The sequence below is a fragment of the Taudactylus pleione genome, unplaced genomic scaffold, assembly GCF_031769625.1.
Source record: "Taudactylus pleione unplaced genomic scaffold, aTauple2 ptg000113l, whole genome shotgun sequence".
Classification (NCBI taxonomy): Eukaryota; Metazoa; Chordata; class Amphibia; order Anura; family Myobatrachidae; genus Taudactylus; species Taudactylus pleione.
The window spans coordinates 16,787,536-16,814,763 of NW_028284515.1; the positions used below are offsets into that span (position 1 = coordinate 16,787,536).

At 43.0% G+C, this 27,228-nt stretch overlaps 1 protein-coding gene across 3 annotated transcripts in view; it reads left to right on the forward strand.

The window, feature by feature from the left end:
- DPF3 (double PHD fingers 3) overlaps positions 1-27,228 on the forward strand; it is a 283,534-nt gene that overhangs the window by 134,783 nt on the left and 121,523 nt on the right. For all 3 annotated transcript variants that reach the window (XM_088471277.1, XM_088471279.1, XM_088471278.1), the window contains exons 2-3: positions 7,221-7,381; positions 11,535-11,642. In XM_088471277.1, coding sequence (XP_088327403.1) covers positions 7,221-7,381; positions 11,535-11,642 — 269 coding nt within the window. The remainder of the gene's footprint in view (positions 1-7,220; positions 7,382-11,534; positions 11,643-27,228) is intronic.

Below are 27,228 nucleotides of genomic sequence, written 5' to 3' on the forward strand. Positions count from 1 at the left end.
TGCACATCATCTAGTGTGTACACACGTCCACACTGTATGCAGTCGGGATGCTGATGATCGAAATATCGACCGCCGGCTTCCCGACTGGCTAATCCCGACAGGTGATCCTGATTGCACTGAGGGACATTCATTTGGCTTTGCAATGTTCTTGTAGTTTTGTGCTTTTCTATAAGCTTATCTCTGACCTGTTTGTGATGCTCTTTTGCCCTCATTTTCAAAATGGCTCCACAGAATATTTTCCTAATTACACATTTGGCTGTAAAATTTTCCAAGTGGAATTTGGCCTTAAGTATTCACAGTCCTACCCCAAACCACCCCATTCACCTTCCCAGTTGTAAAATGCACATTGCGGACTGGAAGATTGTAACCCAGGAATGCCACATGTTAAATCGACTGTTTTGCTAAACCTGATTAGTGTGAAATTTCACCAAAACGTTGCCACTCTCTGGTGTGTAATTAGCATCACATGGAGTCTCAAATGTTGCACGTACCACTGAATATGTGTAAACCGTTTCTAATATGGCCAAGAAATCTACCTGAATGCTACTAAGCTGTCCATTCATTGTGTTAATTATGGGGGGCGAAAATTTACTCGGTGCGATTAGCAGCGGTGGATACTAGTTAATCGGAGCAATTAAACTTTGCTGCGGTGCGGAGACAGCTGATCCAAAGATCAGCTGTCTCTGCGATCCCCTTTCGGAGCAATGAAACTTAGCACTGCCAAGTCCGACTCGTCAGTGAACTGGGCTTCACGCAGGCGCACAAGCCTGAAAGGGGCGGAGGGATTCAAGATAATCCTTCTTCGCAAACCCAGTACTCCTTCCCAGGGCCGTAGCTAGGGTAGTGTAGCCGGTGCCATCGCACAGGGCACCACAGTTCAGTGGCGCTGTTTGGGCCTGGCAAATTTCTGTTTATTATCATTCTTGTTTGTAGCTTCCTCTTATTTTATCCCCAGCATCTCCTGGCCTCTCCTATCTCTTCCCTGGCCCTTCCCCATGAAGCCATGTCTCTTTTTTGGGTGCATTATGTCCTTTTGAAAAATGAGAGGGGCGCCAATGCTCTTTCTGGCACAGGGCACCAAAATGTCTAGTTACGGCTCTGCTCCTTCCCATAGTCTCACTGATTAACACTATGTCAGTGACTAACAGGTGGGCTGTCAAAAAAGTGAACTGCTTGTATAATTCTTGTTGGGGACACAAATGTTCCTGTCAACCCCCTCTTCAAATGCCCATAATAACGACTTAACCCCCCACTTACAAATCATCCTCTGCAGACTGCCCTTTACCAGCTTTGCAGTCCACAGCCCTCCTTTTGGAACACTTGTAACTAGGTTTGTCGGTTTTAAGTGTAGTGTTTATGAAAGTGACATGATTTTAGGCACCCTTAGATTTATCATACACAATTCAGAGATCTGGTGCCTCTGCTTGCTTAATTAATCAAAGACTGATGTTTGTACATTTGTGCCCACAGAATTGTCTGCTTTATAACTGTTTAATACCTGCACGTCTGCTCTTCTTGTGAGGGCTCTGTTTAAACTCTCTGGTCATTCGCCATCAGCGACTAGGATCTCTATTTATACATCATTCCCAGTGTTTGCGTTCCTGTATACTTCTTTTAACTCTATGTGATGGTAACTCCTAACTCTGGTGCAGGCCTAGTGTGTGATTTCATAATGTCGGCTCTGCCAGGTGCCTGTAGTCTCGCAGAGGAAGTAATTATCTCTTGGACAGCAGGGTCCTTTTGTGGATCATTTGCTGTCGGTAGGAGTCATGGGGGAAATTTATGAGCCAAATTATCTTTTTCGATAAAGCTCTGCAGACAGGGTCTGGGGATTGGTGACAACTAGAATGTAAAGGTGTGCAATTGCTTTTCCTCTGACCCCTCATCTAAGACGTGCAGCAGATTTCCAATAGCATGATATCAGATGTGGCTGTGTTTCTAGCAAGAACTCCAGGTTGGCCTAGCAGCTACACAGCCCAGCAAGTAACAGGCTTTTATTACGAATAGCCTACCCTGCTGTATGAGAGCATAGCAGACATGCGGCTGGCAATTTTGCAGGTGAATTTGTAAGTATTTTGGCCAGGCTTGCCTACCCTCCCGATTTGGCCGGGATTCTCCCAAATATCGGGTGCCGCTCCCAGGCCCCCCGGAAAGGCAGACAATCCTCCTAGTGGCCGCCGACCCTCCAGATCCCCCCCAGAGTAAACTAGAAACCCCCGTAGCGGAAACCTCCCGGAAGGAGGGAGCTGAATGTCGTCAAGTATGATATTGGTCCACATTCAGATTTGGGAATAGAGTTAAAATAGAGCAAGTAACTGTGCACCTGGACAAACCATGTTGCAATGCAAGGGGTGCAAATTCATTAAAATAAAATTGAATGCAGGGTAAATACTGGCTGCTTTCGCATGTAGCCCACGAATGCTGATCAGCTATATTTTTACACTGCAATTTAGATGTCAGTTTGGACACGCCCCTCCCACATCTAAAGGTGCATACACACTAGGCGATAAGGAAAGACAGTACGATTACGACATCGTAATCGTACCGTCGTTCCTGATCCCCTGTAGTGATCAGTCGTTCAGTGCAGACACTGTCCATCATTCCTGAACATGCCAATCTGTCGTTATCGTCAGATTGTGCCGCATGTTCAGGCAATGGACAATGTCGGAAACGACCAGCGGGAGTGCGCATCGTTGGTCGTTTCCGACATAAATGTGCAGGATTTGTGCACGATTACTGAGCGACTGCACGATTATAATGTCTCAGTAATATCGCCGTGTGTACCCACCATTACTCTCTGCACATGTTACATCTGCCCCATCTGCAGTGCAGCATGGTGTTACCAAGATGCTCAGTTACTTGCTCCATCTTACACTAATCCCAAATCTGTTAGGTCCTCACTTTAAGTGGTTTGTGTATGGGATCCTGGCGGTCAGGATGCCATCGGTCAGAATACCGATAGCGGCATCTCTTCAGTCAGAATCCCAACCCAATTAGGTAAGTGTTCTAACCCTAACCCTCCCCTCCCGCAGTCTAACCCTCCAACTAGTGACTAACCCTAAACCTAACTCTTCCACCAACCCTAATACTTACCGTCGGGATTCCAGCTGCTGTCGGGATCCTGGTGCCGGGATTCTGACTGCCGGGATCGTAACTACATCCCCTTTAAGTATCCCTAATTCTCATGTTTTCAGTTATACAAAGTTTTAATTAGTTAAAGCACAATCTGGCGCTATAAGGGACTTTTGGACTTAAACAGGTTAAGCAGAATACACAGTTGGGAATGTCTCTCTTTCTAGGGAAACCAATTCAGTGCAACCTATAGGGTAAAATCAGTACGAAATGTCTCCATTACTCCACACAACTCTCCCTGATTGTTACTATTTCAGGGAGTCTCCCTGACAAATCTTCCTGATTGTACCTTACCCCCATTATGTAGCCCCTTAGATATAACAGTACACGCCCACTTCACCGCTGCACTCATAGGTGCTCCTTTCACAATCTCCCTCAAAATGCTTTTTCAAAAGTAGGCAAGTATGCATTACTCCCGTGTGTAGTACTGTGAATTAATCACGTACCTTTTAACCTCTTTCCCAATTGTGACAATACTCTATCTGCTTTCCCTATCTATTTTCCAATTGCAATAACACCGGTTGAATTTTTAAATAAATGTGAATATAATGCTTCTAAATAATTTAACCCATGCTATCAGAGATGAGAAATAAGTGAAAACAGAGAACGATCACTATAGCTCAAAGGAATCACTTTAGTGGTATAAATCTAATGGTGGTACTTTTATAAAGAAGTTAGAGCTCTGCTTTTATTTTTTTTTTATTATAACATTAATTACCCTGTTTTCTGTTAACAACATACAACAACAGCTTGACCTTTAACAGTATGCAAACAGATAACATCATTCATAATAGTGCAAAGAGCACACTTACTGAAACCCATAAAAACAAATTTGATATCGTCTTTTATCTGTCCAGTGGCAAGTTAATCTAATGACAGCTGATGTCCTATATAATTTTAACAAATTATTACTCTAGTTCTAAAATACACACACACCTATATATACAGTACTGTGCAAAAGTTTTAGGCCGCTGTTGAAAAAATGCTGCAAAGTAAGAATGCTTTAAAAAATAGAAGTGTTAATAGTTTATTTTTATCAATTAACAAAATGCAAAGTGAATGAACAGAAGAGAAATCTAAATCAAATCAATATTTGGTGTGACCGCCCTTTGCCTTCAAAACAGGATTTCTTCTAGGTACACTTGCACACAGTCCAGTGATTTAGCATTTTGTTAATTGCTAAAAATAAACTATTAACACTTCTATTTTTGAACGCAGCCTTACTTTGCAGCATTTTTTCTACACCTTCCTAAAGCTTTTGCACAGTACTGTGTGTGTGTGTATATGTATACGTGTGTGTGTGTGTGTATATATATATATATATATATATATATATATATATATATATTTATATATTTTTTTTTTTCACATAAGAAGGGGAGGGGGGTTGGGGCGGGCACTCCAGAACTTGTATAGTAAAGAAAAATACGGCAACAGACATGTAGCATTTTGGTTTAATGGGGTGCCAAAACTCTTGTAATTATCTATGCTATCATAATTCTCATGGGATTCATGGACAACATTTATTTTACTGCCCAAGAAGTTACCCCCATCAGAACTGTGGTACCCTGATTTACCAATGACTGCGCAAGATCACTGCATCCAAATGGGCAATAGGCACACCTAGAGATCAGTTTCTGCTCAGACATACTGTTCAGCTCCTGACTTGGGGGCCTATTCATTAAACGTAAAAATTCAATGGAGATAATTAGCTTTAGAACTCTCATGGAGTTCTAGCTAATTATAGGTGGAATTCATCATTCCACCTCTCCATAAGTATCTATTCCGAAAAGCTGTAATTTTTGCGATGACAGCTTTTCGGGAAATAGATACTTTTCCCTCTCTACACTACCTTATCGTATCTGGAAACAGTGCTGCGCATGCGCTGTTACATCTGTAAAACCAGCGCATGCGCAGCACTGCCTACAGATGCGTTAAGTTTCGTACCCCCCCCACCCCCCTCCCCCCTCCCCCCTCCGCTCACCTTCCCCCCCCCCCCCCCCCCCCCCCCCGACTTACCTGTCCGCGCAGCAGCCTCCGGCTCCGTCCTGCTGGTCTGTCATGTGGTTTCCCAGCAGACCACATGACAGATTAGGGGGAAAAAATTTTTTTTTTCTTTTTCTAAACTTTCTTCTGCTCTGCTGGGGAGCACACATGACAGACCAGCCTCCGGAGCCTGAGGACGGAGCAGAGCACCGGAGGGACTCGTCGGGGGACCTGCACACGCTGATACAGGTAAGTGGATTCTGCTATTCGCCACCTCACAGTGGCGAATAGTAACTGCGTCAAATTCCGAAAATTGATAATTTTCGGAAATTTGATGAATACCATAATTTCCACATCCCCATACTAATGTATGGGGAGTGTGGAAATTAAAGCAGGGGAACTTAGCAAGGAGATATCTGTGATATCTCCTGTGTTAAGTCTGTTCATGTTACCAAAATAACGTTATTTAAGGAAAATGTCCTTAAAAACGTTATTTTAGTGTTGATGAATTGGCCCCTAGGTCATATACCAGCAATTGAAACTCTTCATTCATTCTAGTTTGCACCACTAACGGGTGGTATCTACCATGAAGACTCGGAGAAGTAGAGGGATTTCACTGGGGGACAGATTCATAATTGCGCGCTATTGTACAGCCGCTGCGACTTTGCTAATGCCGTAGGAGACGTCTTGTGTAAATCTCCACCTCCTGCTAGCTTATGTGATCCGCAGCTGCGTCATAAGCCTACTTGCCGACATTTGGCCAGCCCCCTCCGGAGGGGGCCGCAAGGTCGGTGCAACAGGGCGCGTGGGGCCAGTTTAGGCAGGCAGAGCCGGGGCATGCCGACGTGATCGAGGCCCCACCCCATGCTTTATAATGCAGATATTACCAACATTATAAAGTAGGGGCAAGGCTACGATGACTCAATTCAGTGTGAATCGCGTCATCTCACCCCCAGACCGCCCACTTTTGCAGTGATCGCATCGCGGGGGGGGTGTCCTCCATCCCGGGGGACTTGCCTACTCTTGCGGGGTGCCAGGAGCGGCACTTGATTTTTGGGAGGCTCCCGGGAGAGTAGGCAAGTATGGTCATAAGATGCATCATTGGATCATTTTGTGCGAACATCGGTCATCTGAGTAACCTTCAAGATACAGGCGCCGACTTTCTCCTGTCTGCAGTCACTGTCGACATAGTGACTGTAGACATCCTGACTGCAACCCACCTAGGAATGTGGTTTTCCATAAAAAGGCACCTGGCAGGTGCAAAAGGCGTCTGTTAGATGTATAGGATGTCTCCTGGTCACCCAGTCCTCCTGGGTAAGCGCAAATATCAAGTCCTTTGCAGAGAGGATAGTTCTGTGTACTCCCCCTCACAAAGGTGGCACTGCCCTTCCAAAATGCATCATCTTTAACCTTGATCATTTAAATAATGTTGGCCAAAATCTCCTTTTAGCATCTGTGTGCACAAACGGACGCATTTATGCTACTAGTCTGCAGAAGATGCAAATGCTGCCATATTGGCCCAATGTAAAAACAAGTGCAATAGTCCGAAAATAGTTTTGTAAGAACAAGGGCTGTCTGTATTCTGTTTCCCTGAAGTCCACTTATGACTGAACTTTTTACATTTCTTGTCATTGCTCCTATTGTAGTGACCACTAATATTATAGCTCAAGTTGCCAATAAGTTTAAGTACATAAGGTGGAGTGTTTTTTTTTTTTTTTTATAATTATTTATTTTTAATATGGAACGGGGTATATTGTTTGTCTTATTTTTCTTTAAACTAGATTTGTTGTTAAGTGTTATGTTGATGGCTGTACTTATAGCAGTATTACAAAGACCAACATTTTGGATGACATGTTAGAGGTTTGGTCTGTTTTCTGTGTCTTGTTCTCCATGATAGGGGCCACCCCTTTCTGTTACCCAGAAGTGTAGAGGAATACTCAGCCCATCTCTTGGGGTCCAGCTCTTGTAATTGCATTGTATTTAATGATTAGACTGCTGCCTCTCGCTACAGTAGAGAAGAGTGTGCATTAATACATTTTAGTTTCTCTTTTCCAATAATACCATTGAGCTCACGCAGTACTCCCCTCATTCTTTGCTTGCAGACTTGGGGATCAGTTTTACAAAGAAGCCATCGAGCATTGCCGCAACTACAATGCAAGGCTCTGTGCCGAGCGCAGCGTCCGTCTACCCTTTCTCGACTCACAGACCGGCGTGGCTCAGAACAACTGCTACATCTGGATGGAGAAGAGGCACAGAGGGCCAGGTAGAGTACTGGTCAGTGAATGTGACATGCCACAGCTCTATAGATTTATAATTCAATAAAAAAAGTAGTGCAATATAATATATATTATCATTTTGCTTATGACACAAAGATATGTAGCAAGTTTTAGCAAACTGATTGATCTAGGTGGTTTTAAGGAATGGTAGATTGATTACGTCAACTGACGTTCACATTAAAAATGCAAAAACCTGCACTGGGCCTTAAAAATCCAAAAGCTGAATGTAGTATCAATTGCATAAATGAGGGAACTGCTGAGGAGGTCAGGGACCTAGGAGTAACATTGTCGGGTTGCGTAAAGCTATGTAGACTGAGTATCAAAGCAATGAAGCTGCTGTGGAGCACGGGAAGCCGACGGACGTAATCCTGACCGCCGACTACCCCACTGTCTAATCCCGGCAAGGGGTTAAATGACAGGCATCGAAATCCCGATGCCTGTCATTAGTCCTACGCCGGGAGCCCGACACCTGGCTTACCGATCGAAGGTAAGCCGGGCGCGGACAGCTGCGGGGGGGTGTTAGGTTTAGGACACCTGGGGGGACTTGGGGTTAGGTACCCCCCTGGGAGGTTACGGATAGGCTAGGGGAAGGGGGGTTAGGGTTTGGCACTTAGAGGGGGGATTAGAGTTAGGCACTTGGGGAGGAGGTTAGGGATAGGCACCCATAAGAGAGGGTTAGGGTGTAGAATAGGGTTAGAAAATACTTACCTTGGTTGATCGGGATTTTCACCCCTGCTGGGTAGCCACTGTCGGGATTTGTAATGCCAGCCATGCAGCCGGCCTTAAATCATACTGAATCCAGGTGCACTACTGTCTGTAGAGTGGTATTGGGATCATGTTGTGTACTACTTCTTGTTTATCTGGTTCAGGTACTTGAGGATGTCCCAAACAATGCAGTGTGGGACTAATTCTGGGAGACAGTAGTAGTGGGTGACTGGGTAAAGAAATGTACTGTCCCTTCTGCATTCAAACATGCCCTTGTTTCCCCCATTCTTAAAAAAACCTACCCTTGATCCTAACACTGTCTCCAACTATCAACCCATCTCTCTTCTCTCTTTTGTCTCCAAACTCCTTTGGCATAGTGTTTAGAACCGCCTTACCTTCTTTCTGTCATCCCACTCCATCCTTGACCCTTTTCAGTCTGGCTTCCATTCTCTCCACTCCACTGAAACTGCATTCATGAAAGTCAGCTATGACCTTCTAGCTGCCAAATCCAAAGACCACTATTTTCTACTCATTCTCCTTGACCGCTCTGCTGCTTTTGACACTGTGGACCGCCCTCTGCTCCTGCAAATCCTTCACACCCTTGGTCTATGCATCACTGCCCTCTCCTGGCTGTCCTCCTACCTCTCTGATCGTTCCTTCTCTGTCTCCTCTCATGACTCCTCTTCTCCCCCCCCCCACTTACAGTAGGTGTTCCCCAAGGTTCTGTTCTTGGACCTCTCCTATTCTCTCTCTATACGTCCTCTCTAGGTGAACTCATCAGCTCCTGTGACCTCCACTATCATCTCTCTATGCTGATTATACTCAGATCTACCTTTCCTCCCCTGACCTCCACCCCCCTACCCCCCTTCTCCTCACTTGTATCTCCAACTGTCTCTCTGCTACCTCTTCCTGGATGTCCCAGCGCTTTCTTAAACTTAATATGAGCTGATCATCCTCCCACCCTCCCACATAACCTCACTTCCCACAATTTAATTATCAATTGATTGCACAACTATCTCCTCTAGCCCCAAAGTGCGCTGTCTGGGAGTTATCATGGACTCCTCCCTCTCCTTCAAACCACAGATTAAAAATCTCCTCGCAGTCCTGCCGTTTCCATATCAAAACTAATTCCAATATCAGGCCCTTTCTCACCCAGGATGCTACTAAAACCCTTATCCACTCACTGGTCATCTCCAGGTTGGACTACTGTAACCCCCTCCTATCTGGTCTCCCTCCTATCCCACCTCTCTCCACTCCAATCTGTCCTCAATGCTGCTGCTCAGCTCATCTTCCTCTCCAAACGTTCTACATCTGCCTCCCCTCTAATACAAGCCCTCCAGTGGCTCCCTTTCAGAGCCCATTTCAAGGTTCTTACACTCACTTACAAAGCCCTCTCCCATTTACATCTCTGACCTCATCTCCCTTCACACACCCATCCTCCTTCTTTGCTCAACAAATGCACGCCACCTCTCATGACAACTGATTACTTCCTCCCACTCCCGCCTCCAAGATTTTGACCGTGCTGCTCCCTACCTCTGGAACTCTCTCCCTCTTCCCATCATACTCTCCACTTCTCTACAAATCTTCAAACAGGCTTTCAAGACCCACTACTTCATCAAAGCCTAACCCGCTGCTACATGCTTCTTCTTCCCTGTCTACCCCATCTGTCTCACACCTGTTTATCTACCCCACCCCTTTAGAATGTAAGCTCCCACGAGCAGGGCCCTCTACTCCCTTGTGCTTCTCCTTACTTATATTGTCATCTACTCCTCACTCGGGCACCTAAAACGTGGTTGCTTATTTGAGTGTTATTATCACTAATGAAGCAATATATATATATATATATATATATATATATATATATAAACCTTGTCCTTGTCCCTTACTACTAGTGCACCTTTACTTTTTCTGTGCTGATGATAAACAGTCTTTTCTACTCAGAGCATGTCCCATATCACACATGTAGTCACTGGTATTAAATTCTTGTTTGACAAATGTTTGTGTTGACCTCTGATATGAGTATATATACATAATAATTACATCACCTAAATGTTGTGTAATGCTCAGCATTCAGTGACAGATAAAAAAAATCTCTGTCAAACACAATACGTTAGTGATAAAACTATGGCAGTTGTTAGTATCCATTACCAACACTTTTTCAATTTCAACTGTGCAGATCTTAATCTACTTCGTAAAGAGTTTGAAAATCAGTAAATACCAGTTTATTTACTAGCATTAATATTATTATTATTATTATTACATTTTATTTATAGGGCGCCACAAATGGTCCACAGCGCCGTACATACAGTAAAGGGTACACAGAACATTACATTACAATACAGTAACCAAAATATAAACAGAACACAAGTAACAATTAGCAGCACATTTCTCCATACACAGTACAGCACTGAAGATGAAAGCTGTCATAGAAGTGCTAGAGAAGAAGGCTGTGAGACAGTGGGGAGGAGGACCCTGCTCCTAGGAGCTTAGAATCTAGGGGAGAGGGGATATGGACAGATGACATGAGGCATGAGTGTGTAGAGGGGGACCTGAGTGAAGGAAGTAAGCAAGGTAGAGATGGCTGAGGCGGGAGGGACAGAGACCTGGTAACATGGTTATGTGGTGGAAGGGTATGCTTTGGTGAACAGGTCGGTTCTCAGTGCACGTTTGTAGCTCTGCAAGGTTGGGGAGAGCCTGATCGAGCGAGGGAGCTGCTTCCAATGGAGAGGGGCTGCACGGGCAAAATCTTGTATAGTTCGATATGACTAGGCCTGATTCATTACTGATCGCAACTGCGAATGCAATAGCAATTCTGCACACAGTTCAACTGCGATAGTATGCTAATCCTATGCGATCGCTATACTGTCACAGCACTACATAAGGACGCCCACTTTACCTTACACACATTCGTAATGTTTAGCAAGACTGAGAAACCATTGGTAACATAGAGTACCATCGCAGCCTCACGCACACTTGCACAAGGTCTGACCTTACTCAGAAATTGCTAACTTCCATGTACGCTATCAGGCCTCAGGCTGCATAGGCTATCGCAGTGGATAAATTATGCACGCTCCTGCAACGGCATTGAAACGCACTGGCGCACCTATGTTTCCCCACCCCCCGCCCCCCATCACCACCCACAAACGGTACTTCCTGTCAGTCACTCTGCGTAGTCCCTGTGATCGCAGTCCGGATCGCAGTGGCCGCTTCGCGCACACTCACTGTGATGCATGCGCAGAACGCAACAATCGCCCGATTGCGTGCGTATTAGCAACTGCGATCCTTGCTGAATCAGGGCCCTAGTGCCACGTCTGTCCAGGCTACATCACTAGGATTGCATCTAATTCATACTGTAATAGATGAGTATTATCCAGAGTGAAATATGTTCATGTGATGCCTATGGTTACATTAGTGTGTGTTTATTCATTTATGAAGGAGTGGCTCCAGGACAGCTGTATACTTACCCTGCTCGATGTTGGAGAAAGAAAAGACGTTTGCATCCCCCTGAAGACCCCCGGTTACGGCTGTTGGAGTTAAAATCAGGTAAGTGGACCACATTTGTTATTATCCAGATGAGAACCCTTATTAATGTTCTGAGGATTATCTTCCTGTTGAAGGTGTAGGCACTAACTTTATATGTGATAATGGAAGCAATTGGCTACAGGTGATTACTATGTAGTTGATTAAATCAGCAGATTCAATTAGCCGCGGGATGGCTTACCCTGCAAGTAAGTGTGGCTCTATGCCGCATAGGGCTGCGCACAGAACAATGCGAGTCCAGGGCGAGATCAGATCGTGAGGATCGCAAGTACAACTGGAGTTTCTGTGACCTGTGACATTGCAGCCGCAACTCGTTCCCCTTGCGATTAATTGAATTGACCCCAAAGAGTAAGGTCATCTGTACCTGAGAGTGGGCATACGTACACATATGTTTTTCCATCTAACTCCTTACCCATGGCAGGTAGTGTATGAATAGTAAGATGTTGCATGAAAGATTCAGAAGCATTTGGCATCTGTATTGGAAGCAGCACCTGATGTTGTGGGTGACATGCCAGCGCACTGGGCATGTAGAGGCAATAATGCAGATGAGTGCAGGTATCTGTGGAATACTGTACACTTCCCAAATTTATGCTACCATAATAATGTCAAAAAATCCCATTAGAAGTTGTGTGCCCAAGAATTACAGGAGGCGCTTTGATTGTTTTTTTATGTTGCGGTAAATAATAAGCACCTAATATTCCAATTAAATTGTTTTGGGCGCCCATTATCGCGCTCTTGAATGGTAATTAGACCGGGTTTGGCCATGTAAACTGGCCAAACCCTTCTAAAAAGTCCAGGTTAGGGTACCAAAACTCCTGTTTAGGCGGCCAAAACTAGGCTTTATCGCACATTTGCCTTCTCAGGAAGGGGCAAGCAGAAATACTGACGCCGACGGGTGTTCATGCACTAACGGAGCAACAATTGAATTGTCCTGTTGGGTACCCGGCACTAACAGCCAACAGCAAAAACAGTGGAATGACCACCACAGAGTTGATACATTATCCTGCTGCTGTCTGCTGTGCTGTTGTACTGTATGTGGTGGCCCCTTGGCAAAGCAAACCGTTCTATTCCATTGGAGACATGAGGGTTTGCTGGAGAATGTCTCCCACTTACTATAAAGGGCCTTATTCAGAGGTGCATGCAAGTCTGAATGAACATACGGTGCAGCCTGAAAACACAACTTAGAGTAATTATGAGCAATTCAGAGTCGTGCAGATCTCAGTCGCATCGCACTTGAGGCTGAACGGGAATTACTGGGTGGCAACGGCGCTATAACATAGGCTTTCACACACAGTATAAGTGACCCATGGGCGTGTAGATATCATTGCGAGCTATTCAGCGGTGAGCTTATGCAGAGATCCTTTTGACTTCAGGTGGCTCTCTTGCACCAAGATAATGGGGCTGGTGCCACTGCTGATAATAGTGATGCCGGCTGCTCTCACAATCGGTCGTACAGATTGAATACCGTGGGATTTTTGCATGGATTTTCCAAACGGTGATAGCGCCCGCAATTGCAACCACTTTACGTGCGACTGAATCAGGCCCTTGGTCTCATGACCGTTCTTGTCCAATAAGCATTCGTAGAGTAGCTGCCTTTCCCCTTTCAGTCATCCACTGGAAATATTGAAAAATACATTTAAGATTTTGTGAGTTTGCACCAATATATAACTTCACATGGTGTCTAAGGTTTCTCTCTATTCCCCTTTAGTTGTTTCTTACATGGGTCATCAGTTTTGGAGGCACATTAAAAAAAAAAAAAAAAGATTAATCGAAAACTTAGATAGTGAGCAGATGATCAGAATAGTCTGCTATCTCTGTGTGATTTATGGCCCCTCCAGCGTTGCTGGCTGTACTTAATGGACTTAATGAGTAGAGTTCGGTTCCATCTGTGTGATCAGCCTAAAATGAAAAAGTGCCAATGCTTAATCCATTTTAATTTGCTTGTTGCACGGTTACCCACGATCTACATGATCATTTTTTCTAATGGGATTTTACATTTTTTGTTTCTGTAGTCTAGAGAGACTTGGATATCGCTGCTTGACGTTGAGTGATGTGACTTAGTTTGACAGGCTTAAAAATGTGTATATATACAAAAGATGGAGTAATGATCCATTTAAAAAAAAAAAGAAAAAGCAAGTTGGATTCAGGAAATAGCTTGTTTGAGTGAAGAGATCCATACTGTAGTTTTGATTGATAAGAGGTCACTGGTGAGTGTGGCAGGGTTACACGGGTTCTGCAACACAGCCTCATAGATTTCCAATGCAGGTTACTCTTTTTTTACATGAGAATTTTGTCCGAGATGTAGCTCATGGTGCATGGTTTACCTTTGCTAAAACAGCTGTATAGTGCTAGTATAAAGAACATGGGGAGATTGTAATTAACTTGTCCATAATGAATGATTTTTGGTTCAGACAGCAAACAGAGTGATGATATTCTGGAGACAGGTGCTTTGTTCTTAGTTTAGACTTGGAATTGTTTTTTTTTTCAGTGTAGATATGCAATAATTCATATTAAATAGCTGCTTCCATATCCCAGTGGCAGTATGGGTATCTATAAAGATGCAGACATGCCATCAAACCTTTCTTGCTGACACTGGCAGCTGTGACAGCAAGAGCGGGCAATTCCTTAGGGGCATTTGTGTGCCAGGGTCTGTTTCCATGGCAATTCTCGGCTTAGTGGCCTCAGGAGCAGAAGTTTAATTCCTGAAAGCGGTCTGTGTTCTCCCTCGCTCTCCTGTACCTTGTGTGGAAATGCGTGCATACAGATAACACTCTCTGCAGCCCTACTCAGAGACAATGCTGTCATTTAGCACAAAAGGATTCTTTCCCAGTGAGCATTTGCATTGTAGGTGGCCTAAAATAAAAGTGAAAATGCAAAAGCTCTCTATAGAAGACAAAATAGTTACAGGTAAAGCAGGACTTAATGCACAAATATCAAACAAAACCCAAACCATTCCAAAACAGCATAAGTTGCGAGGTTCACGAGTTTTTGAAAACTACAGTACATGAAAAGGAATGTTTAGGTAATAAATAAATACTTTGCTACTGTCTTTTTTTTTTTAAATAATAATAACTATAAAAAAACACTTTAGTTCTCCCTCTAAAAAATCATGTGATGGCCATAGCATGTCAAAAATAAAGTAGCATACCGTAATTATTGTTATGGTAAATAAAGTATACTGCTCCATTTCTAAGTCTGAGTGCACACTATAGGATGTAAGTACCCAGCGACGGAATGGCGCGATCCAGTGTGCGATGTTATGATGCATTGTTACATGCTACATGTAGCTTGACGTCGCTTTTTCTGTGCAGAACTGCAGATGTTGCGATCCGATGAACCATCACGAATAACGGATCGAGTATGCACACTATACGATGTGTAGTACGATATATAGTTACAATCTGTGTCAGAAAGATTTATCATATAGTGTGTACTCGGCTTAATATGGCCGAATTGTGCCACATGTTTAGGATAAAGAAAACTGAAAGTCCATACTAGCTGGCTTCATGAGCCTGATTATACATACATGGATGGGATCAAATACCTTGAGGGACTCCATCATGGGAATGAGACTTAAGACTTTGAACAGTAAGAAGGGTAAAAATTGGGTTACGAAGTGTTTCCATTATTATGTACATTGAAATAAACATCAGAACCAGCAAAAATCATGTCTACCAAGGTGCAGATTGACGGCCTCCTTTATCAACAAATTTATTATTCATGAGTGATAAAACTTGTTGCGTATGATAAACGGTGCTCCAGCCAATAAGCTCCCAACTGTTATCTGCTTGAAAAATGACAGTTGGAAGCGGATTGGCTGGAGCACCATTTATCATACACAATGACTTTATCACTCGTGAATGATAACATTTGTTGATAAATGTGGCCCTAAATTAGCTGCAAGTTACATAGCGCAACGGTTTTCTGCAGAAATGAAAAAAAAACAGTGGTTGCAAGTTTTTGCTACTCAAGTTCAAAATTGCATTAAAAAGTGGGTTTGAAAAGAAGAAATCGTAAAAATGTCATGATAAAGTATTGCAGCGCTGTTGCACATTTCCTAATTAATAATAATGTATTTGAAGTTGTTTTAAATAAATAAAGTAAGGCCAATAAAGGCCATTTTTCTCTGAAAAGCAGAAAGATGATTTTAATGATGTGGGACATGTATGTTGATTTGTTGTATTGATGGAAAAGTGTTTTTTGAAATTGCAGATAAGAGTTGCAAGTCTTTCTCCACTTACAAATCACAAAAGAGACATTTAAACTTACCCCAAAATACTTTCATGATTTTATCACACAGAATTTGCAGGTAACTGACTCTGGGCCTGATTCAGAGCCGGTCGCTATTTGCGGTCGTTCGTTCAACAAAAAGGGGTGGCTATTCAAATGAACCGTTCGCTCTTTGCGGTCTCTTGACGCCTCTATGTCTGAACGAGCGAACAAAACTTGCGGTTGTAATTTTGAAAAAGACGCCCCCTGGCCGCTCGCACCATACGTCATGTCCGCTATTTATTAGATTAATTGAGTACATCGAACAGCGTATGAACTGCTCGCTATTCTTGTGGCTGGTGTTTGCTACCACAAATTTGCGAGCAGTTCTGGCTATAAAATAACCCAGTGACGTGGTCAATGACGCTGCTGTATTAATTATGCACACCCATAAAACGCCCGTTTTGACCTTTAAGCACGCCTGCGTTCTGATTTCCACTCCCCGTTTTCAAGCACCTTCCCCTGTTACCAACCACATACGCCTCCTCCTGTCACTCATATTAGCAGGCATTCGCTATTTAGCGAACAAACGATTTTCGGCCACACTGATTGGTTCGCGCATGCGTATTACGACCCGTACGCATGCGCAGTTGGGCAAACCGCTCGGAGCGAACGAGCGGCCGCTTACGAGCGGCTCTGAATCAGGCCCTCTGACCCCAAGTACTGAGCACATGATATTCCATATGTTGTTTTTTTTATCCTAAAATGGTTTCAGTAAACTTTATTACTTATTGATGATGATGTATAAGTGTAAAAGTGGGTGCCACACAAAAAGACTTCACCATGAAACGTATTGGGAAAAATTCAATTACCCTTGGTATTTACCGCACAGGGAAAGCTCTGGGTTTAATGCAAGGAGCTATTCAATGTCTCTGCATCTTCCCCACTCGTTAAACCTGCGGGTAACGCGCGGTGAACCACAGACTCCCCGTTATTGCATGGGATAAACCATAAATTCATGCACTTAAGTCTGCGTTAAGTGCACTCTGTGGAACCTAATTGAATAGGTCCAAGTTGACATTTAGCCGCGGGTTTTAAATCTGCCACATTGCCATTGTATTATATCTCCCCATTGTACTACAATTCTTCTGGTCATCTTGGAGTACCATGTGAGCCTCTGAGGGCCTATTCATCATGTTAATTATCGGGGTCCAAACGGACCCCCATAACTAACATCCTAACTCGCTGCGGCTGCCGGAGCAATTCATCATTGCTCCGGCGAGGTGACAGCTAATGCGAAATCAGCTGCCCCCACGAGCAGCTTCACTGTTTCTTTTCGGAGCAGTGAATCCTGTCGGAGCAGTGATAGAGTGCGTATGCGCGACCAACTTGTCACGCTTGTGCACAAGAGCACCGACGTCTGGTTGAAGTAGCCGGACAGGGGCGGAGGGATCCAAAAGGATCCCTCTTCGCAACCCGGACCTTCTTCCCATAGGTAAGGAGCGGGTTGCGATGCCGGAGCAGGAGCATTCGCCATCTGAAAATATGATGTAGCTTGATGAATACTGTCCCCATGTTAGTGTATGGGGACAGCGGGCCATTCCACGAGAGGAAGGTAAGTAGGATATATCTGTGATATGTCCTGCTTTTCCTTCTTGATGGCCTGTTTGCGGAGTTTGTATATTCTCCCTGTGCTTGCGTGGGTTTCCTCCGGGTACTCCGGTTTCCTCCCACACTCCAAAAATATACTAGTAGGTTAATTGGTCCCCAACACAAATTAACCCTAGTGTGTATGTGTGTGCGCATGTTGTAGGGAACATAGATTGTAAGCTCCACTGGGGCAGGGACTAATGTGAATGGCCAGATATACTCTGTAAAGCGCTGCAGAATATGTGTGCGCTATATAAATAACTGGTAATAATAATAATAACTTAATTTTCACAAAATTGTGAAAATTAAGTGATGATGAATAGGCCCCCTGGTCTTATAATTCTGTCTAATATATCTGTGAATAATGTCTGTATTATACAGTATGTGTGTATATTGGTATGAAGATAATTTAGGAAAACTTATTTTTTTTCGTATAACTTTTATTTATTGAAAGATTTTCAAAAGTATGATGCAAAGAAAGAGGGGGGGGGGGCAGAAAGGAAAAAATTGTAAGCATCGGTCAAGACTTTTTTGTCTTGGCATAGAAAAGCCACAAAACATAATACTGCTTTTACTGTAAATCAGAGTTCCAGGTTACATAAGCGAATTTGTAATGAGGTGGATCTAATGACCAGTTTGCCATATTTGTATTTATGTGATGTGGAACAGAACTAGTCAATTTAAACAATTTCCTTAAACAAAATAATTTTATTTAATATGAAGCTGAAACAGAGACTGTGTCATATTGGAAATCAATGTGGAAAAGAAGTTTAACATAATGAAAAGGGATGGATCATGATTTCATAGTTACCCAATATTTGCAGCTTGAGGACACATTACTTAACTGAAGTGCCAGAAAATAACTGTTTCTAGACAGTAAATATGTTCACTTGCTAGTTTGTAGACAAAAGACACAGCGTAGTTCTACAGGTGTTGTTTATCTGTATCCAATGTGTATTTAGACTGAAGCATCTCCTTCTGATAAACTGTAGTGACTATGGAGACTGGATGATTCATGATTATAGAAACTACAGATGTGTCCTCCTCATACACTATTGCCACAGTCACGCTAACAGCCCTTCTCGGTGCACCAGGGCCTGTGCGACTCCCATCTTTTTCAAGTCTCTGTCGCCCGAAAATTTGTCTTAGCCACAAATGGATGTGACAAACCGCTACACGAGACTTCACTGATTAATTTGATAAGTGACACTTTTACATCTGTGTGTGACTGAGTCTGAATCTGTATACAAAGTGCTATGATGCAGCAGCCACAGCTTTTTTCCACGGCAAGCTCCAATTAGCAGAGTGTAGGGTGACAGCAGATAGTAATAGTAGAGGGTGCTGGGTGTTGGAGGGGCCCAACACCGGGCCCCTCCAACCCAGGCTCTGCTTGTTGGAGGGGCCCTGTTCCGAAGCTGTTGCCCCCCGCACCCTACCCCTCTTCGCCACCCCTCTTACCTGTCAGCAGCCTAGCACACACTGCTGTGTGCTGGGCTGCAGTAGGATTAGGGAGACTTCTGCCGCTGAGCTGCAATAGTCTTCTCTCTCCTTGTGCTGGGGTGCGGGGGAGCGATCACGCGCCCCCCTCCTCAGATGGCACTGGTATTAATGGCACTGGGTTTTTTTTTCTCCTAAGGGGGCATGGCTACGCCTCCCACAATTAGGCCATGCATCTGATAAATGCTGTCTTGAATTAGCCCGGGGGATCAATTAGCTGGCAGTAAAGTATCGCGGCTAATTGAATTAATTGAGTAAGTGTAAGAAGGAGAGGAAAAAAAAAAGTATTTAAATAAAAACTAAATAAACTAGTAGTTTTGGACCCGTCGTACTCTGGTACTTTTCCAGCTCTATTAATATAGACTACACAGTACGTTCTTTGAAAATGCTAATCGCTGTGTGCAACGGCAGAGCAAATGTCACACTGCGCTTGTATCGCTGGAACTTCACACTTTTGCAAAATTGCCTGTTTTTCTGCAACTTTTTATTAGTTTTTTGTACTCTGATTGACAATCTCACACTGGTCACTCAGTCCCATACTACCTTAATTGAAAGAATCCTACAAGACAGTACATAATGACAAATGAGTGTAACAATCCCCAGCAGCACAAAGACACAGAAGGTTTGTGTTCTTATTAATAGGCTGTAATGTTCACTTATGTACTGGCGGGATACAGTGAATATCCCGGCACATGGGATACCGGCACTTAGAATAACGGCGCCGGATTCTCAACACCTGTCAGAATCCCGGCGCCGGCATCCCGAAGGTAAGTAGTGGAGTTAGGGGAAGGATTAGGGTTAGGGTTAGGCACTAGGGGTATGGTTAGGTTTAGGCACTAGGGGGAGAGTTAGGATACCAACCAACAGCGCCGGCATCCAGTACCCAACCTGTACTGGCTGTAACAGTGAATAGGCTGTAATCTCATGAATACTGGCATGCTAAACTTGCCGACTTTTAATTTCTGGTCTCCCAGAGAACCCTGGAGAGTAGATGCAGATGACCACTCCGGGGATGGGGAAGGGGTCTTAACGTCACTAGGCCCTTCCCAGCAAATTGACGCAAATCGTGGATCCGCAAAAAAAGAGTGGTGCCAAATTGGAGTAATCCTTCTGGAATCGCATCATATTGACCCTGTTCCTTCTTTACAGACCCACAATTCCCGTTATATCCCCATCCTGCCTACTTCACTAGCAAGTAGCAATGGGCGTGACGCGGGAGAGTCACCCACTCCTTTTTCAACGCAGCCTCTCGCATGTTGCGTACATCTCTGAATCAGGTCCTCTGTGCATACATATTTATGTAAGGATTTCTCAAGTGTGACGCAGAGTTTTATTATACAAAGGAGTTCTGTACAACTTGGGGAATAAATTGTGATTTATTTGCTTGCCAGGTAATAAAACGTCTTGAGAATGCTGTGGATGTGGCCAGTATTTTTATATATTTTCTAATAATGCCTTTATATAATTGTATTTGTTAATAGCCTTTATATATGATGCATCTCAATACTCTTCCTTATTTTGTTAGTTTAAGCATCAACGTTCATTTCTCAGCTGTCCGTTGAGCTGTTCTTATCGTGGTTATTAAAGCTGTGAAATAAAAATCCAGCCTCTTATCTGCAATAAACTTTTCAGTCTTAAATATAAAAAGGAATGTTGGCCAAACTAACTCTCCTTTCTTCTCGAAAAGTGAAGTTGGAGGTAAAATTAATATTTGCGACATCAAAGGTAGCGGGAAAAGTCTTCCGTTTCTGAAGGGCTTCCACTGTTGATTGATCAAACCTGCTGGATGAAAAGCTGATCATTTCACATAAAGATTTGTTCTGTAAGGTAACTCAGGAAAAATGGGTTAGCTGGTAAAAAGTGGAACCTTTTCGGCTTTGAAAGCAGCTTTAGATGTCACTGCTTCTCAGCTGGGTATCTTTCTGCATTGTCTGGCTTTTCATCTTTATCTGATATAGAAGGATGGAGTGGACAGGAATATATGACAGTTGTCTTATTCTGAGCTGACCTCCTAAAGAATATTGTAGTTGTTGCGCTTCCTTTCATCCCTTCCTTTTCATGCACTGGAAATTCAGCTTGCAGTCTGTTCCAATTTTGTATTCAGTTTCCTTCCTTGCATGAAAGCTGTGCAGATTTTACTTTTTGACATTTAGGATATTCAGGCCGTTCTTGACCAGTAATACCCACATGCCGCAAAACTCATGTTTTAACTGTAACACCTATGGTGCGTACACACTACACGATATGCTCCCTGACCGATATCGTGTACCATGTCCCCGGCAGGCTGTGCTCAATGTCGTTCAAGACATGGAGCACAGCCGCTGAACTATATCATTAACGATATCGTTCAGCGCCGGGCTCTCTCCCCCATTCCCCAACATGCAGCAACCTGACGAGGTCGTCAGATTGTGCTGCATGTTCAGGCGATGGACAATGTCGGAAACGACCAGCGGGAGTGCGCATCGCTGGTCGTTTCCGACATAAAAGTGCACGATTACTGAGCGATTACACGATTACGATGTCGTAATCGTGCAGTCGCTCAGTAATATCGCCCAGTGTGTACCCACCATTACAGTAGTGTCAGACAGTTTATGAACCCTTTAGAATTTGTTTTAATTTCGGGATGAATGTGACTTTGATGTGTTCAGATTTTCACCTAAATGATAAAAGTAGATAAAAATTACCCAAATAACGCACAAAGGGGCCTATTCATGATGTTAATTATCGGGGTCCAAATGATAATTAACATTCTAACTCGCCCCGGCTGCTGGAGCAATTCATCATTGCTCCGGTGCGGTGACAGCTGATGCGAAATCAGCTGTCCCCGCGAGCGGCTTCACTGCCCTTTTTTGGAGCAGCGAATCTTTTCACTACAGGTCACGCATGCGCACAAGAGCCCCGACGTCAGGCGGAAAGAGTCGGACAAGAGTTGAGGGATCCAAAAAGATCCCTCTTCGCAACCCGGACCTCCTTCGTGAAGGGAAGGAGCGGGTTGCGAGCCCAGAGCAGGAGCATTCGCCATCTGAAGATGGCGAATGCTCCAGCAGTCAAGCTCCGAAAATATTATATATTATATTTTCAGAGCTTGATGAATTCTGTCCCCATACTAGTATATGGGGACAGAGGGCCATTCCGCAAAAGGAAGGTAAGCAGGAGATACTGTATCTGTGATATCTCCTGCTTTACCCTCTTGATGAATGGCCCGATAACTTAATTTTTACAATTGCAGGTGAATGTGCATTTTCACCTGCTTTTGTAAAAATTAAGTGATGATGAATAGGCCCCAATAGGATATAATTTTCCATTCATTTATTGTTCAAAATGAACTGGCATTAAATTACTGGTCGAAATAAGTGTGTCACTCTCTAGCATTCAGTAACTGATGTGACTTCCTTTGAGCAACATTAACGTCAATCAAACATTCACAGTAATTGGGGATTTGCCCCACACATCGGCTTGGAGGAGTTTTATCCCTTTCCTCCTTTACAGATCGACTTCAACTTATGAATGTGTGGTGTTGAGTGTATAGAAGTAGCTATAGACTGTAAGCTTGCGAGCAGGGCTCTCTCACCTCTTTGTTGAAATGTTATTTAACAGTCTTGTTTTTTACAACTTTCTATTATTAGTTTGTTCCCAGTTGTATAGCACAGAATATACTTGTGCTATATAAGTAAATGTTCATAAATAATTGTAAATGCTGTGATATGTGGCTTGAATATGTTTGTGGAGTGCCAGGTAACGTGATATGAACAGTTAGGAAAAACTCACACACGCTGATAAGTTAACATTTTGTACAATAGTTGATGCACTAAGGCAGGCCTGGCCATCCTGTGGCTCTCCAGCTGTTGTGAAACTACAAGTCCCAGCTTGCCTTGCCAGAGTTTTAGCATTCCCTAATAGCAAAACTGTGGCAAGGCATGCTGGGACTTGTAGTTTCACAACAGCTGGAGAGCCACAGGTTGGCCAGGCCTGCACTAAGGTGTTGCACTTAGGAAATTGGCTGGGAGAAGGAAAAGGATGGGGAAGGAATGGACATTCACAAAACTCTTATAGGTCCCGGAGATAGTGTTGTGTGGTCCTTAGATGGTGCACATAAAAATAAATGTGGGGTAAGTTGGTACTACTGTGTGGGGTCACAGGTGCCAGTTTTCTTTCCTGGCAAGGAAGTAGTGCTACTGGATGCAGTGGGGAAAACACTGAGTATGCAAGGTAGGAAAGTGTTGTGGAACACTTTATAGCAAGATTGTGCACATGGTGCTTCAAACTGGCCACACTCCTAAATATTATTTTACCAATCAGCCAGCTAGTTTTTGTCTGTTTTCCAGCATTTAGGAGCAAATTGTCATTTGCTCCCACACATTTCCAGATTTTAATTCCAACCAGCTAACTGTTGCCAGGGATTTAAGAGTCGATTTCGATTAATTTTGTGCTCCTGATCATGAATATGCCATGCTAATTTTTCAATTGGCTCTAGTTTTTGAGATATGCATATGTCTTTATTATTTTTGAAAAATTAAATTAAACCATGTTAAAAATATATTTTTTTTATTCTGATTAAATTTGATTTGTAAAATATTCTAAAAGACACAGGATAATTACATACACAAGTGTTAGGAAGCTATGAGAACCAATTTTTTTTTTTTGTAGGAATTTCTTTTGTATTCTTGTTGCGGGCAGTCCCTTTGCAGACTCCAAAAGTAATCGGCCATCATGTGACGATCCCACCTTCCTTGATATCTTTCTTGCATTACCTGAATATCTTGGGGGAACCGTTCACCTTGTTCTTCACTTAAATCTCCTAGATTGGACGAGAAGTGATCTAAATGGCTGTACAAAAAATGTACTTTAATACTCATGTTGGCACCTTCTTTCTAGAAACATTTTAGCATGTTATGGACTAATTCATGATAGTTGTCTGCCTTGTGATTACCTAAAAAATTTTGAATGACCGACACATAACTCAGCCATCCTTCAGATTCGGTTTCAGTCATAGATGTGGTAAAATGTGGATCCTTCACCAGTTTCCGTATCTGTGGGCCGTCAAAAATTCCTTCCTTTAATTTTTCAATACTAAGAGATGGAAATGTTCGACAAATATACGTGAAACAATCACCTGACTTGTCCAATGATTTTACAAATTGTTTCATTAAACCCAGTTTGATATGGAGAGGCGGCAGTATATTTTTTTTCCTGTCGATTTAAGGGCTCATGAATGATATTTTCATACTGTTCTTTAAGTTTTGTTGAATGACCGATAGGAATCGACGCAAATGTATTCCCATTGTGCAGTAATATGCATTTTAAGCTCCTTTTAGAACTATCCAAAAAGAGCCGCCAGTCTTCTGCTCGATATTCTGGGAGGCCCATCATCTGGAGAAGTTCCGGAATATTGTTGCAATACACAAGATTGTTATCTTGGCTAAAGAACGGCAGTATGGCTTGCTCTCTATTTCAATATGAGGTTATAGTAAGATCCAGTTTAAGGCAGTGCTTTTCTTGAAGTCTGGATGCTAAAAGCTCAGCTCCTTTTTTTGATAAATTCAAGTCACAAATTAAATAGTTTAGTTCCTTTTTGAGAAAATTTGTTTGGAGTAGAGGAACTTCAAACTCCCTTTCATCTGTGTTGTCACTTGCACTGAATGAAATTAACATTTCCACATCATCACATTCAACTGCGCACAGAGAACTGAATGATGGTACAGGCAAATCTTTGCTATGTGGTATCGTTTGTTTTGCAGAATTCATACTTGGGTATTCCCATTTGTGTTTCTTAAATCGATTCATACCCTTCACATTTACAGCACAAAAATAGCAGGCACTCAAGTGATCTTTTGGCTCACACCACATCATACTGTATATATGCCTAAATTGAGTCCTTTTCGATCACCTTTAGTCCAATTGCGGAGTGATTCCACGCAGGTTTTACAAACTTTTTGAGGCACCCAAATCTTGTCTTGCTGGCTTATGTGACGTCCAAAATAAACCTGATACGCTTGTTTTATGAATACAGTTATATTTTTTCTTTCTTTTGCAACACTATATTTGCCACAAATATAACAAAAAACATCAGGGTTGTTAGTACACCGTCTCGAGAAGAACTAAATTTCACGTCGAAAACGTTTTGTTTCACACATTGTGCTAACTGCCAACCAAAGCCGAGGACGTATTGGACAAACAAGCCCAATCGGCGGGAAATTGGTTGTGGTGGGATAGAGAGCGGGCCGAACAAAGGAACAGAAGGTGTGCTAACTGCGTCACTCGGTCCTCTCCGTTGCTCCTCTCTGTATGCTGGGAGGAGACGTGGCTGTGGTCTGAGGATGTCCCAGCAGGCTCCCAGCGTTAGTGAGGTGATCTGAATGTGTTACGTGTCTCAAACATGACTACCAGCTACATTCTCACAAATAAAACAAAGTCTAAAACTAAGTCGATTCTGTTAAGTAAAGCAGGCCTAGACTAGTAAGGTACTTCAAATGGAGAAAATAATTTAATTTTATACATTTTAATTTGAAAACTGGAGCCAATACAGCTATAGCGAAGATCTAATGCGAAAATAATACCTGCGAGTACTCTCAAACCGATCTTAAATCCTTGGCAAGAAAAAAAATATATTTTTTTGTTCCCCAGTGTAATCTTTAGATTCTAACACAATCCATTTTCTGGCCAGGGGATCTGTCAAAAGCTGGCCACCAGCTTTAGACCGATCCCCTGGCCAGAAAGCGGATTGCGTTAGAAACTAGGAGGATTCTTAAGCTGGGTACACTCTCTATATGATATATCGTCTGCAACTGATCGGAACGACCATAGTATAGTGTGTACACCTGAAAACCATACAATTCATCATACGACAAATTGGGTGGAAGTATCTTTCTTTACAGAATGGCCTGCACATCAGATGGGAAGATGCCAAAAAGGATGCGGTATAGTTAATTTAGCATGGAATCACATATTGCACAGTCATACAGTTTGTACGACAATATGATATATCATTACATCACGGCGCTTGGTCGTCCAGGTGTGTCCCAGCTTAATGAAATATAAAATGAATATTCACATCCATCATATTGCAGGAAAGGTCAGCCTCGCTGACCTTTCCTGCAATAGCATGGATGTGAACACATGCTCAATCCCATGTGAGCACTATTACTCTATCCATATACAGAGATAATTTGTTGGTGGCCCCGCCCAATTAATTCTGATTGGCTGCCCATAGTATAAATATTTTCTGTGGTCACACTTACCTTATGTGTTGACAAAGGCTCCCAAGAGAGCCGAAACGCCTTGACCTTAAAGGCAGTGTGATTCTAAATACTTTGTATACATCCAGAGATACGTTTTTAAGAACCTATTTTTAATTGTTTGCTTGGAAAACCGAATTCCACAAATTTTTAGAAGGCATATTGGATATATTTTTTTTTTCTGTATAAATAAATCTTTTGGATCTATCATTGGAAGTTGCTTTGAGATGATTTCACTTGGGATTACAGTGGCAAACGCAGGATTTCTAGAGGGGGGTTTCCAAATGCCTGATTTTAGAGTGAGTGTGGCCAGTCCATGAAGAGGGTAGAATTAGCAGTTATCCAGCTTTAATATGCGTCAAAGTGTATTGTGTTGCATAATTCCAGCATATACAGGACCAGCGATCACAGTAAGCCCTTAGATACGGCAGAAGGTCTATCCTTTCTGAGCAGAATGTTTTTTTTTCAGATGTGGGCATTGGAGCAAGTCCGCGAGCCTGGGGGAGCCGCAGAAGAAACTAGCACTGCCCTGGACAAATATGTACATATTGGGCTCTATAGCAGCACATCCCTAACAGTGAATGTTTTCCAGATATCCTATTTGGTGCATAGGTTATTTATTACTGGCTTATACATGTTAGAAGAACCACAGGTGGTGCTAATTATTTCACTTGCGATACTGAAAAGAACATGCAGCACTAGTAACAATCTATTATATTACTATTTCTATTGTGGTCATGGTGTGGGCTGGGGAGGGGGGTTTCCAGGCAGACGGAAACCCCCCCCTGCGTTTGCCTATGGATTACATACGTGATTTAGATGAAGCTCTACAGTGATGGCAACCTTTATGTGAAAGATTTACACCACGGAAATTGTGAGTTTGGTATGCCGATTTAAGCACCTGCATATCAAAGATACCTTTATGTGATTTCTACTATTTACTATTTTGTGAGTAAATGGTACGCAGTATTTCTTTCCATCTTCATTCCTACACACCT